This window comes from Zootoca vivipara, chromosome 1 (genome assembly GCF_965207765.1).
Source record: "Zootoca vivipara chromosome 1, rZooViv2.hap1.1, whole genome shotgun sequence".
Taxonomy (NCBI): domain Eukaryota; kingdom Metazoa; phylum Chordata; class Lepidosauria; order Squamata; family Lacertidae; genus Zootoca; species Zootoca vivipara.
The window spans coordinates 57,310,263-57,324,183 of NC_142582.1; the positions used below are offsets into that span (position 1 = coordinate 57,310,263).

The 13,921-nt window shown below is 42.8% G+C and overlaps 1 protein-coding gene across 1 annotated transcript in view; it reads left to right on the top strand.

The window, feature by feature from the left end:
- Positions 1–1,628: 1,628 nt before the first annotated feature.
- Positions 1,629–13,921, top strand: part of LOC132592646 (solute carrier family 9 member C1-like) — a 76,484-nt gene continuing 64,191 nt past the window's right edge. The window contains exons 1-4 of the mRNA XM_088665649.1: positions 1,629–1,987; positions 5,748–5,848; positions 7,560–7,685; positions 8,226–8,391. Coding sequence (XP_088521775.1) covers positions 1,759–1,987; positions 5,748–5,848; positions 7,560–7,685; positions 8,226–8,391 — 622 coding nt within the window. The 5' untranslated portion in view covers positions 1,629–1,758. The remainder of the gene's footprint in view (positions 1,988–5,747; positions 5,849–7,559; positions 7,686–8,225; positions 8,392–13,921) is intronic.

Below are 13,921 nucleotides of genomic sequence, written 5' to 3' on the forward strand. Positions count from 1 at the left end.
CTAAGACATTATTTAACTTAGAATAGTTTTACTTTAACATCTATTCAAATTTCTTGTTGCTGTTTTAGCTTGTTTTAATTTACTGCATTTGTCTGTCTGCATTATTATTATATAATTGTATTCCCCCCCTTACTATTTTATAAGACCCTGGGGACATAACTCTATGATGAAGGTGTGGGGTATAAATTATGTCAATAATGATTATTATTTTCTGAACAAAGTATGGATATTTAGGACAAAATTCAATTAAAAAAAATAACTGTGAATGTTGAGGCACCATTTAATTCAGGATTAGAAATGGCATAATTTATTAAATATTGAAAAACAAGGGCAAGCTACATGAAAGCAGTTTATTTGGTAGACTAGTTCTGGAACATGTAAAATGATATTTTAATGCTTTTGTGCTTAAGGATAATCTTAACTGCACTGGAACCTATTTCTCTCATGTTATGGCAGAGATCAATGTTTCTCCTGCACCCGCAAGCTAGCCAGACAGATAAGTATATATCAATGCACATGGAAAGTGTATTTCCCTTATCACTGTCTGAACACAGCTAGCCTCTGTGTAATGGCTTACTTGGATCTCTGATAACTGGAGAAGAAGAGCATGGCAGGCTACCAGGAACCTGGAACAAGAGTGCTCCTACTAGGAGAGGATGCACTGCACTGCAGCATTTTGTTGCAGGTCCTATCTCTATCCACTAATTATCAACTAGGTGATCAAATGCAGGGCCGGCTCTAGGTAGAGCCCCGGTGGTGTGGGGCGCCAGGGCGCCAGGCCGGTAGGCTGGGCGCTGCTCGGCGAAGCCGTGCGGAAACCATGCTGCGCCCTGCGAGGGCGGGGGCACTGTAAGCAAAAAAGATCATGTATAAATAAGGTACTGATTCTACATACATGGGGGACCCCCAGGTGTGTATGCATAAATACGTACGTTTGTAAATTAACAGGGGGTAAATAGATCCCTACCAATGCCAAACAACCCAGTGAGGACTGAGCATGCTGGCTGACACCTTGGTGTTCCTTTGGGAGGAAGGGTAGGATTAGGATACAAATCTAATTTTAAAAAAACCATATTTTTTTCAAAGTACACAATGCAACATTACATTGCTAGTTCCTGAACTGTGTTTCCCATGCGAGCACTTTGAATTACACGCACTAGAAGCTTGGTGAAGAGGGCAAATGGCAGCATAGACTCAAATCTCCTACACCTCAAAGGCAGCAACAGGGTTAGGGCTGGCTGAAGACATTCCTTGGCTGTGGGTGCCATTTTCCTCGCGCTAGACTCTGACACTCCACAGCCACAGCCTAGAGGGGGGTGAGGCTCAGTAGGACTACCGTAGTGGCGGGATGCTGTGTACTGTAATATATTGGTTCCCCCTCCCCCTCCACAGGGAAGTTGTTGTCTGAGGGGATGCCGATGATAATGATGACGAGGGCGGAGCCTCCGCCTCCGCCTCCCTTCCCCCTCCACCAGCGCCCTCGCCCGCCGAATTCTCCCCGCGAGTCGCCTGACGACATAGGCACGTGCTGGCGGGGGAGCCGGCGTGAGGGGAATTTGAAATCCAACGGACAACCGCCGTCTGTGGACGAAAGCCGCCGGGAAGCGGAAACGGCCGTTTGCCTGCTTGCCTGCCGGAGCTCGCCGCTTTCGGGGTTGAAGGCGGCGAGGCCGATCGCGAACACGCAAACTTTTCGCACGCGAAAGACATCTTGTGGACTGCGCTCTCTCCAGAGCTCCGGCTCCCTTCTAGAAGCCCATGGTCTTCTCGTACTTCCCGGAGGCCGAGGCCTTGTGGAAGCCGAGGGGCGACTTAAACCTCAGCTTGTCCGTCTCGGGCCCCGGCCGCCGGACCTACATTTCGATGCGCGGAGCCCACGACCATGATGACATTGACGATAATATTTCCTATTATGACAGCTATCACCTCATCGCGAAGAAGCGGCCGATGATGGTGCTCGCGGTTTTTTCGAGCTTCCTCTTGGGAGGTAGGGGTAGTTGCTGCTGAGTCATTAGCTCGCGCTAGTGCAAGAAGCAGACACGTTGGCCACTCTTATGAGTGGGTCCGTACGATGAGCTTCTGAAAACGCATACTCTCTCTCCCCTCCCCCCCCCACACACTCAGAAAACAACCGTATAACAAAATCAACTTGGTATTGTGGAGTGCCAAGCACACGGATAACATTTAGTAAATGCTAGCTAGAATTGCTAAATGTTTGCATGTTGCTATCCTGGATGCTTAATTGGACGCCTAAATGAGAGAGGCATGGTGTTCAGAAATGCACAACCCCACAAGGTGCATTTTCTTTTCCTGCTGCTTTAATGCAATCAGAGGCCCACTGAATAACACCTGCAGGGAAACACAAATGTAGAGCAGAAGGTCCTGCCTTGTGAGCTTATAGGGACCTAATTCTAGTTGACTGGACCCAGGTGGGCCATTGACCTGAAGCCGAAGGTCTCCTCTTATGTTATTACCGCAAGCTACCTTGTGGGATTACTAAAATGAAAAGTGGAGTAAATATTTTACATAAAATGCCCAGCTGCAGGTGATCTTCCGTACTGGGACCTCTCACTGATTTTTGTGTAAGGCTCCCATGCCATAAATTGATATCCTCATGGGTACAAACTTGAATTAAATATTGGGGGGAAGGTGAGCCCCGCCCTGCATAATTGATCACATGACACGGTGCATGCACACCATTTGAACAGCATTGCCCATCAACTTTGGGGGGAGGCAGCCCTCCAATATTTTATTGAGTGGGCTGAATACCCCTTGGACCCTTGAAGTTGGTTCCTTTGGATAGGCTGCTACTACATGCTGTTCCCATCCTGAAGAAAGCACTAGGCCACATATCTTGCCTTCCAGATACAGACCACAGCTCTCTTCATTCCCTGAACATGAGCTATACTGGCTGGGGCTGATGGATTGGGAATCCAACAACATCAGGGAGTCACAGGTTCCCTTTGTCTGCTCTACACTTTCTGATTATTTGGGGGGTTTATAAGCCTTACTGACAAGGACCGCTTCCCTTAAACTCAGTTCTAGAAATATTAAAAAATACAGAGATGTATTATTTACTCCTCCAAAGCCCTAATGACACAAAACTTAACAAATCTTGTGAAATATCCTAAGGACACAAAAGGTACCTGGACACCCATGCAGTCTTAACACATAGCAAAGATTTCCCTAGAATTGCGTTTTTAAAACCAATGAAGTCAAATGTCAAAGCATAAACAAATTTATTTGGGGGAACTGCGAAAATGGGAGGCAGCAATCGGAGATTTACAAATAAAACCACTAAAGTACATATAATTTAGCTAGTTACATATTACCTGCTTGAGCAGTCTTGGGTGGCCTTGCAAAACAGAGGTTATGAGAGAGACCATCTCTGGCCACCTGGCTGGATGGTTCCAAGAAGCAAATACAGAGGTGATGCTTGTTGCTTTATCCGGTAGTGAGAGCAGTTACATCTCTGATGTGAGTTAGATAGTCAACCATAAATTTCTCTAAATGATTCTGGATTTATAATATAAGAAAATTAACCTCAACTTATTGGAACTAGATATGTTAAAAATGAATGAGAGAGACTAGCTTCTTTTTCACATACCCACCTCCCATTATGAACACTTTATTACAGTTGTCATGTATTTTTTGGAAATATGTTTAGAAACCACCAAACATTTAGGAATATCATAGTTTCATTGAAGAAGAGCTTCCTTGCGGTGTGACCCAGTCATTTATGGAATGCTAATTGTATATTGTTAGATATTGTTTCATTATTTTTAGAGGTTTTCCACATAGTTTTGAGTCTTATTTTTATAGTGTACATTGCTTCAATTATTTCAGGCTGTGAAGTGGTTTATAAATTTATATAATAAGTAAAAATAATAGCAGTGTACTAAAAAATTAAAAGATGGCAGTTAGCTAGTAATTAAAATAATTATGTGCCCCAGGCCATCAACCTATTATAACTATTCTCTTTAAAAATATTAAACATAAACAATAATGCCATTTATACTCAGAAGGAACTAGGGTTATTTATATGAACTGGATTAAACACAATTCCCTTAATAGTCACACATTTTTAGATACTTTTGCCGTATCATATCAGGTAATCCATCCAGTTACTGAGAATTTGAATGCCAAGCCATCTGAAGAAGACTAATGCTTTTAAACTTTCTTGCCATATTACAGAGAATATTGTGTTCTGTGTTTGAAAGCATCATCATAACTCAGTTGAAATATCTTCAGCTGCATAGAAAGCCCTTAAATTCTACTCATGACTCAGGATGTAATAAGAGTCTCATTATTGAATTAGTACTTTGCATTTATATGAGAGCCAAACTATTATTTGCATATACTCTTTATTTCAGAGGTTTAGAATGGGTGAATGAATGGGATCTTTTAGCATCTAATACACTATTTCTTAAACTGTATTTTAATGGTGAAAATAGTTACAACTAAATACTACCGGTATTCCTTTAAAAATGAGTTTGTTGCATTGCAATAAATAGAGAAATTCTCTTTCCTCTATAGAAGTGACCCAAATTATGATTTATCCATTATTTTAATCTTTATAGTAGAATTCAGTCACAAAGAAGAAAGCAATCCAATAAATATGGCATTATGACACATCCCTTTGTGGAATATAATTAACAAAAATGTCTCTTAATAATATTTTATGTGCAATTTATATCTGTATCCTTATACATCAAACAATGGCTTATTGCCTTAATGGTAGTCCATAACAAACAGGTTTATATAATTATACAGAATTACATTAGAATATAAATATGGTCATGATTCAGCCCAATTTAAACACTTGAAGTCCATTGATTTCAATAGGTGATTTAAGAAGTGTTTACATCCCACGGAAATCAATGGGATAAAATGCTTTTCCTGGATAGATCATACTCTGAATATTATCATTGTACAGAATTATAAAAATAAAATAACTACAGGCATATTACTTCCCCAAAAAGTTTCTATATTTCTTTACGAAGCAATATACATTTTTTAAAAAAAATCTGACAAGGTATTCAGCTCTCATCTCTAGTATAAATTTGTTATACAATTACTTTGATGCTATTGTGAAATATTCTCCTCTTTCTAGAGTTTGATAAAGTTCAGGACAGCTTTTACAGAAGACAGAAGTCCTCCAGACATATTGTCTTTATAATACTGTATTTATTGATAAATCCATTGGTTTTCAGACACAGGGGGTGGGGGCATAGAAACAAGTGCAGGCAATATTTGTTCCAAAGCAGTATCTGAACTCTAAAAGACCCAAACTGTTTTTACCTCCAAAACCTTTAATTACTAAACAAGATTAAATACAAATGTTATCAAATATATCTTTATTTTAATACTATATATATATATATATTCTGTCAATTTGTATCCTATTTTTCAACAAGTGTCCTGAAAACAACTAGCAAATTTATAAAACACAACAGAGATACTAAGATTTAGATTTTATAAATCTCTAAATTACTCGTAATTTTAGTGATAGGATTTTGATGAAGACTTTCTTTATGTCAACAGGCCTATTAGGTGGTTTAAACATTTAAGATAAGACAGTAATTTTTATGATTGTTCAGTATTGTGTTTAATACTAGTTTATCCTTTTGTAAATTTTCTTCTGTCCGGCTGATATTTTTCATTTTATTTATAGAAATGTTGATAAACATTCTTGAAATTATGTAACAGTAGTATTGATTACATTTGTTACATATTTTTCCCCTCAGCTCTGTTACGAACTGTTATTAAAGAAGTAAAAATTCCTATTCTGGTAATTATATGTTTAGTAGGAATTGGCATTGGAACAATAGCCCGTTTTTCAGATCAGGTAATGGAGAACTAATAATTTCCTCCATTTCAATAACTATTAAGGAAATAGAGTTTACTGATATTTTGTAAACAAAGTTCCGTTGAAGACACAGTAGGTTGAGGAGGAGGCAGAAGGAGAGAGGAAATTCAATTCCATCTCTGCTCTCCCTGCAAGTCTCTGACACCAGGTCTTTATGCAAATTGTCTCCACATTACTACCGTAGGATAACAGTAGTTGCTGTTGCCAGTTTAGCATTTTGAGGTGTCTGTAGGCAAGGTGGATTTGTGGACCCCTCTTCAAGTTGCTTTCTTGAAGATGAGCCAGTGGGTTCTGCCACTTCAAAGCCATTCAGCTTGGGGAACATCCAGATTGAAAAGAGTTTGCTACTGAAAGAAGTGGCAGAGCAAGATATATGGGTTTTCAGGGGAGAGGGTTTGGGGAGAGATCTGAAATTTGGAAATGAGCTAGGAAGAAACAGGCTTTTTGCATATATTTTAAGGAAAGAGCATGGTATGCCAAGCCCAATTCCAACTTGAGCCATGGACTCATCATTTTAAAAATGTTTCAAACATCATTGTTTCTGCAAAAATCAATGTGTAGATTGTTTCATCAGAGGGCACTAAAAGCTACTGCACAAGGCAAGGGTAAAGTTTCAGACACCCAGCTTCCCATCTGACACGGAATTTAACTCTAGAATTTAGGAGGCCCTCCTCCCTGTAGCCGCTCGGGTGCCCGGGGACGGAGTGAGCCACCTAGCTACGCCTCTGCTTTCATGCTCACCTAAGTGTAGATCTCCAAACTCTTCCCCCTCAATTCCCCAAGCCCGCCTCCCATTGCTCTTGCTCCCTACCATAGGAGCCAGCGACTGGACTGTGGCTGGACGTATGCTGATGGTGGCAAGAGGAATGTAGCCCGCTTACGGAGAGGGGAAGAAATTAGGCTGGATGGTGGGTTTCTGGCTTATTGCAGAGATTCAAAAGTTGCTTGTTAGGGCAACGAGCCTCCAAAGGCGGCTTCCACCATTCAGTAATAAAGCCCAGAGCAACCCAGACCCAGCAAAAAGTATTAACTCACTCCCACACCACCCCCGACAATACCAGAAAAGCAGCCCTCGTGGAAACTTGTCCCAAGCAGCCTTAGCCCATTTCAGCCCGATCAAGCCTTGGAAACCACCTAGGTGGCTGAAACCTTGCAGGAAGATCCCCTCCTGGCCTCCAGGGGTAGCCTTGCTCTCTGCCCAGCTGGCCGCGCTGGGACTCTCCCAGTTCCTGCAGAGGGAAGCGGCTTTCCCTCGCGGAGACTTACTGTGCCAAAGCAAGCAGGCAAGGAAGACAGAGAGGAGGAGGCAGCTTAGGCAAATTCATGGAGGAGAGCGCTGTCGAAGGCTTCTAGCCATAAGGGCTGTGCTCTGCCTGTAAAGTTGGAGGCAGCAATGCTTCTGGTTTCTGGAAATCACTTGAGGGGAGAGTGCTCCTGCAGTGGCGTAGGTAGGGGCGTGTGGTGGGTGTGGGAGTTATTTTTTGTCACTCCCCTCTGATGACACCCGGGGCGGCCCGTACCCCCCTTCCTATGCCACTGCCTCCTCCTTTTCTGTCCTCCTTGTACAGAAGAAGTCTAGGTACTCTTTCTCCACTCCCTCTGATCAAGTGCTTGGGCAGGGGAGAAATATGTAAAATAATATAAAAGTATTCACAATTAACGATTCCTTGTACTCATTTTGTGTTGCCAGCTTCTTTTTGTGAAGGACTTTGCAGATATAGATCCTATACTTTTCCTTCATTTGTTTACACCAGTTATAATATTTGCAGCTGCATTTGAGATGGATTTTTATATATTTCGAAAATCATTTTGGCAGGTAAGACATATACAATTTTCTGTTTAGAAATTTACTGTCTTCAGACTTCAGAATAAGGATATAGTTCCATATTTACACACAAATGTGTCCAATCAAACCCCAAGGTAATATTTTCCAGGAAAATAGTTTTGTTTAAAGCACATCCAATTCATATTTAAAGCATTTGACTTCCCCCAAGCAATCCTGGGAGCTGTAGTTTGCTAAGGATACTGGGAACTGTAGCTCTGGGAATGGGAAACTATAATTCTCAGGATTCTTTGGGGGAAATCATGGGCATTAAATGTGTGTTGGATGTATGTCCGTGCATAATTTGCAGTGAGAAAATGAAAGGCACCAACAACCCAAGTATAACTTAGTTGGATATCACCCTACAAGTACCTTTTTACATTTTAATTCATATGAGCTGATTGACTGTCATGTCATATATAACACTGTGTCATTAAATCTCCAGCCTTATCCACCTGAGTTTAATGTAATTTTATTTTGCAAATGATTGATACACACACACACACACACACATACTGTATATTGTTGTTGCAGGTGTTAATTCTTGCGGTTCCTGGATTTTTGATGAACTGTGCTTTCCTTGGATGGTTAACTTTTAAAATTAATAAGTATGATTGGTCCTGGGATGATAGCATGCTATTTGGAATAATTCTTAGCACAACAGACCCAATCCTTTCTGTAACTTCTGTAGGAAACATTGGTAGGTATTTACATTGATTTTTCTGATAAGCTGAATTCATTATAACACTTGAATGTGGACTAGTGTACTGTTTACAATTTAGCTTCACAGAGCTTATTTAATTGATAATTAACTGTAGTCTGTAACAAACAAATGTGAAGTGATATGGACAGTTTAGGGACATGAACAGAAAGATACCCCCCCTACACACATTAAATAAAATTAGAATTATTGAGGCCAGAGTTAGAAGTCATTTTGGCTGTCCTGAATGAACTCTTTCAAATGTGTATATATTCATGTGGCAGTACATTGTTAACCGTGCTTGCTCAGGCTTGCTCACATCTTAAAAACTGTTTCTCCATTGTAAAGTATGCAGCAGGGGAGCAATAAAGATGACACCGGAGTATTTGCAGAAATAAAGTTTTGAGGGGGAAAAATGTGACAATTTGAAAATAGAACAATTAGCTGTAGAATGTTGTCTCAGAGAAAGAAGTGGGGTTGACTGATAAGTGGGATGGTGTTGAGCTAATGTACATTTTGCAATGATGTTTCCACATTTGGGTTAAAAGGAGAGGGGTTGAAGTGGCAGAGGCTTGAAAGCTGGCAAGAAAGAAAAATAGAATGATATTTTCCCTTCCATATGATCCATACAAAAACCAGTACTTTAAGAGAATGAACAACCAGCTATGTTGGCCAACTATGGCCCAGTCTCAAATCTACCATTCCTGGGCAAAGTGATTGAGCGGGTGGTTGCTGAACAACTCCAGGCACGCCTGGAAGAAGCGGACCATTTGGATCTTTTCCTGTCGGGATTCAGGCCTCACTATGGGACTGAAACTGCCCTGGTTGCACTGGTCGATGATCTCCAGCGAGCTAGGGACAAAGGTGAGAGCTGTTTCCTAGTTCTGCTGGATCTCTCAGTGGCTTTTGATACAATCGGCCATAACATCCTTCTGGACCATCTAGAGGGGTTGGGAGCTGGGGGCACTGTCATACAGTGGTTCCACTCCTTCCTCCTGGGCCGTGTTCAGAAAGTGGTGGTGGGGATGAGTGTTCAGACCCCTGGGCTCTCACTTGTGGGGTGCCTCGGGGTTCTGTCCTCTCCCCCATGCTTTTAAACATCTACATGCAGCCGCTGGGAGAGATCATCAGGGGGATTGGACTGGGTGATATGCGGATGATACCCAGCTCTACCTCTCTTTCAAATCAGAAACAGTGAAGACGGTGAAGGTCCTGTGTGACTGCCTTGAGGCGGTTGGAGGATAGATGGTGTTTAATGGATTGAGGTTGACAGAAGTACTGTTTGTGGGGGACAGGAGACGGGCAGGTGTGGAGGACCAGGGCCGGCTCTAGGTATAGTCCCGGTGGCGCGGGGTGCTAGGGTGCCGGGCCGGCAGGCGGGCCGCTGCACGGCAAAGCCGCGCAGAAGCCGTGCTGCGCACTGTGAGGGCAGGGGCACCGGAGCGATCTCAGCGCCAGGGCGCCCGACCTACTCGAGACTGCCCTGTGGAGGACTCCCTGGTCCTGAATGGGGTAACTGTGCCACTGAAGGACCAGATGCGCAGCCTGGGAGTCATTTTGGACTCACAGCTGTCCATGGAGGCGCAGGTTAATTCTATGTCCAGGATAGCTGTCTATCAGCTCCATCTGGTACGCAGGCTGAGAGCCTACCTGCTGGAGGACTGCCTCGCCAGAGTGGTGCATGCTCTGGTTATCTCCCGCTTGGATTACTGCAATGTGCTCTATGTGGGGCTACCTTTGAAGGTGACCCGGAAACTGCAACTAATCCAGAATGCGGCAGCTAGACTGGTGACTGGGAGCGGCCACCGGGACCACATAACACCAGTCCTGAAAGATCTACACTGGCTCCCAGTACATTTCCGAGCACAATTCAAAGTGTTGATGTTGACCTTTAAAGCCCTAAACGTCCTTGGTCCTGTATACCTGAAGGAGCGTCTCCACCCCCACCGTTCAGCCCAAACACTGAGATCCAGCGCCGGGGGCCTTCTGGTGGTTCCCTCATTGCAAGAAGTGAGGTTACAGGGAACCAGACAGAGGGCCTTCTCGGTAGCAGCACCCGCTACCGGAATCTACTGGAATCTTAATTCCCGCTACTGGAATCTTAATTCCAGTTTGGGATTCATCTAGTCCAGCCTTTCGCATGATGAATTCTGCATATAAGTTAAATAAGCAGGGAGACAATATACAACCTTGTCATACTCCTTTCCCAATTTTGAACCAATCAGTTGTTCCATATCCAGTTCTAACTGTAGTTTCTTGTCCCACATAGAGATTTCTCAGGAGACAGATGAGGTGATCAGGCACTCCCATTTCTTTAAGAACTTGCCATAGTTTGCTGTGGTCGACACAGTCAAAGGCTTTTGCATAGTCAATGAAGCAGAAGCAGACGTTTTTCTGGAACTCTCTAGCTTTCTCCATAATCCAGCGCATGTTTGCTATTTGGTCTCTGGTTCCTCTGCCCCTTCGAAATCCAGCTTGCACTTCTGGGAGTTATCGGTCCACATACTGCCTAAGCCTGCCTTGTAGAATTTTAAGCATAACCTTGCTAGCGTGTGAATGAGCGCAATTGTGCGGTAGTTGGAGCATTCTTTGGCACTGCCCTTCTTTGGAATTGGGATGTAGACTGATCTTCTCCAATCCTCTGGCCATGGCTGAGTTTTCCAAACTTGCTGGCATATTGGGTGTAGCACCTTAACAGCATCATCTTTTTAAATTTTAAATAGTTCAGCTGGAATATCATCACTTCCACTGGCCTTGTTATTAGCAGTGCTTTCTAAGGCCCATTTGACTTCACTCTCCAAGATGTCTGGCTCAAGGTCAGCAACCACACTACCTGGGGTGTACGAGACTTCCATATATTTCTGGTATAATTCCTCTGTGTATTCTTGCCACCTCTTCTTGATGTCTTCTGCTTCTGTTAGGTCCTTACCACTTTTGTCCTTGATTATGGTAATCTTTGTACGAAATGTTCCTTTCATATCTCCAATTTTCTTGAACAGATCTCTGGTTTTCCCCATTCTATTGTTTCCCTCTATTTCTTTGCATTGCTCGTTTAAGAAGGCCCTCTTGTCTCTCCTTGCTATGTTTTGGAAATCTGCATTCAGTTTCCTGTATCTTTTCCTATCTCCCTTGCATTTTGCTTGCCTCCTCTCCCCTGCTATTTGTAAGCCCTCGTTGGACAGCCATTTTGCTTTCTTGCATTTCCTTTTCCTTGGGATGGTTTTCGTTGCTGCCTCCTGTATAATGTTACGAGCCTCCATCCATAGTTCTTCAGGCACTCTGTCCACCAAATCTAAATCCTTAAACCTGTTCCTCACTTCCACTGTGTATTCATAAGGGATTTGATTTAGATTGTATCTTACTGGCCCAGTGGTTTTTCCTACTTTCTTCAGTTTAAGCTGGAATTTTGCTATAAGAAGCTGATGATCTGAGTTACAGTCAGCTCCAGGTCTTGTTTTTGCTGACTGTATAGAGCTTCTCCATCTTTGGCTGCAGAGAATATAATCAATCTGATTTCAATGCTGCCCATTTGGTGATATCCATGTGTAGAGTCGTCTCTTGTGTTGTTGGAAAAGAGTGTTTGTGATGACCAGCTTGTTCTCTTGACAGAACTCTATTAGCCTTTGCCCTGCTTCATTTTGAATTCCAAGGCCAAACTTGCCAGTTGTTCCTTTTATCTCTTGATTCCCTACTTTAGCATTCCAATCGCCTGTAATGAGAAGAACATCCTTCTTTGGTGTCATTTCTAGAAGGTGTTGTAAGTCTTCATAGAATTGGTCAATTTCAGTTTCTTCAGCACCGGTAGTTGGTGCATAAACTTGGATTACTGTGATGTTAAAAGGTCTGCCTTGGATTCGTATCAAGATCATTCTGTCATTTTTGAGATTGCATCCCATTACAGCTTTTGCCACTCTTTTGTTGACTATGAGGGCCACTCCATTTCTTCTACGGGATTCTTGCCCACAGTAGTAGATATGATAGTCTTCCGAACTGAATTCGCCCATTCTCTTCCATTTTAGTTCACTGATGCCCAGGATGTCAATATTTATTCTTGCCGTCTCATTTTTGACCACATCCAGCTTACCTCCATCCATGGTTCTTACATTCCAGGTGCCTATGCAATATTTTTCTTTACAGCATCGGACTTTCCTTTCGCTTCCAGGCATATCCGCAACTGAGCGACTTTTCGGCTTTGGCCCAGCCGCTTCATCAGCTCTGAATCTACTTGTACTTATCCTCCGCTCTTCCTCAGTAGCATGTTGGACGCCTTCCGGCTCATCTTCCAGCGTCATAACTTTTATATGCCTGTTGTCTTTGTCCATGGAGTTTTCTTGGCAGGGATACTGGAGTGGCTTGCCAGTTCCTTCTCCAGGTGGATCACGTTTAGTCAAAACTCTCCACTATGACCTGTCCATCTTGGGTGGCCCTGCATGGCATAGCTCATAGCTTCTCTGAGTTATTCAAGCCCCTTCGCCACGACAAGGCTGATTTTACTAGTGTTAGGTACCATCTATACATCATTTTCATTACATTTTCTTTCAAAGCGGTACATGCAGTAAATTTCAGTGTTTGACTCCACAGTTTCAACCACGCATCATATTCAATATTGTACCCAAAATCTCTTGCCCATTTTATCATCACATCTTTCGTAAACCACTCTAACAAAAAATTATACATTTTCGATAACAATTTCACTCTGCCTTCCAACAATTCTATTTGAAATTTGGACCTTTTATCTTCAAAACCTATTTTCCTGTCATTTAACAATACATCATTTACTTGGTGGTACTGCAACCATCCGGTCAAAACTTCTTTTATTTCTTCATATGGTTTTAATTTCCAACCTCTATCTGATTTCATCAAAATCTTCTTGTAAGTGGCCCTCCTCCCCTCCATATTTATCTTTTTAACAGTTAACACCTCTACAGGCGAAATCCACCATGGGGTTTTTGTCTCTAACAGCATTTTATTTCTTTCCCAAACTTCATATAATGATCTTACCACATGATTTGTAAAACCTTTATGAACTTTTGTCTTATCATACCAGAGGTAAGCATGCCTGTAAGGGGGAGAGATTACAGAGAACCTCCCCCTCTCATCAGGAGCAGTTCGTCCCAAAGCAGCCATGAAAGCGCGGGGTCCGAAGGGGCCAGTCAGGAAGCGGAGAAAGAGTGCCAGGTCTCAGACAGCATGGGAGAGCCCCTGCTCCACAGTCAGGAAGAGAGAGAGGGGAAAGGGGGGGAGAGGGAAAAGACAGAGCGTAGACCCTTTCCCCCGGCACCGGAATTAAGGCAGAGGAGAAAGGGGAGGAGATTTGCTGTCCCGAGGCTGTTATGTTGGTCCAAGTCGCGAAAGGGGGCAGTGCCGGATTTTGAAACGGAATGAGAGGACATGAAACCGACAGCTCTCTTACACTGTAAATAACGTGCACCAATAAAGATTCTGTTAAAGACAAGTATGTGGAGAGTCGTTACTCAAGAGTAGCCGTAACAACCTCTGACAATGCCAACCAAATCTGTTGTCGTAACCT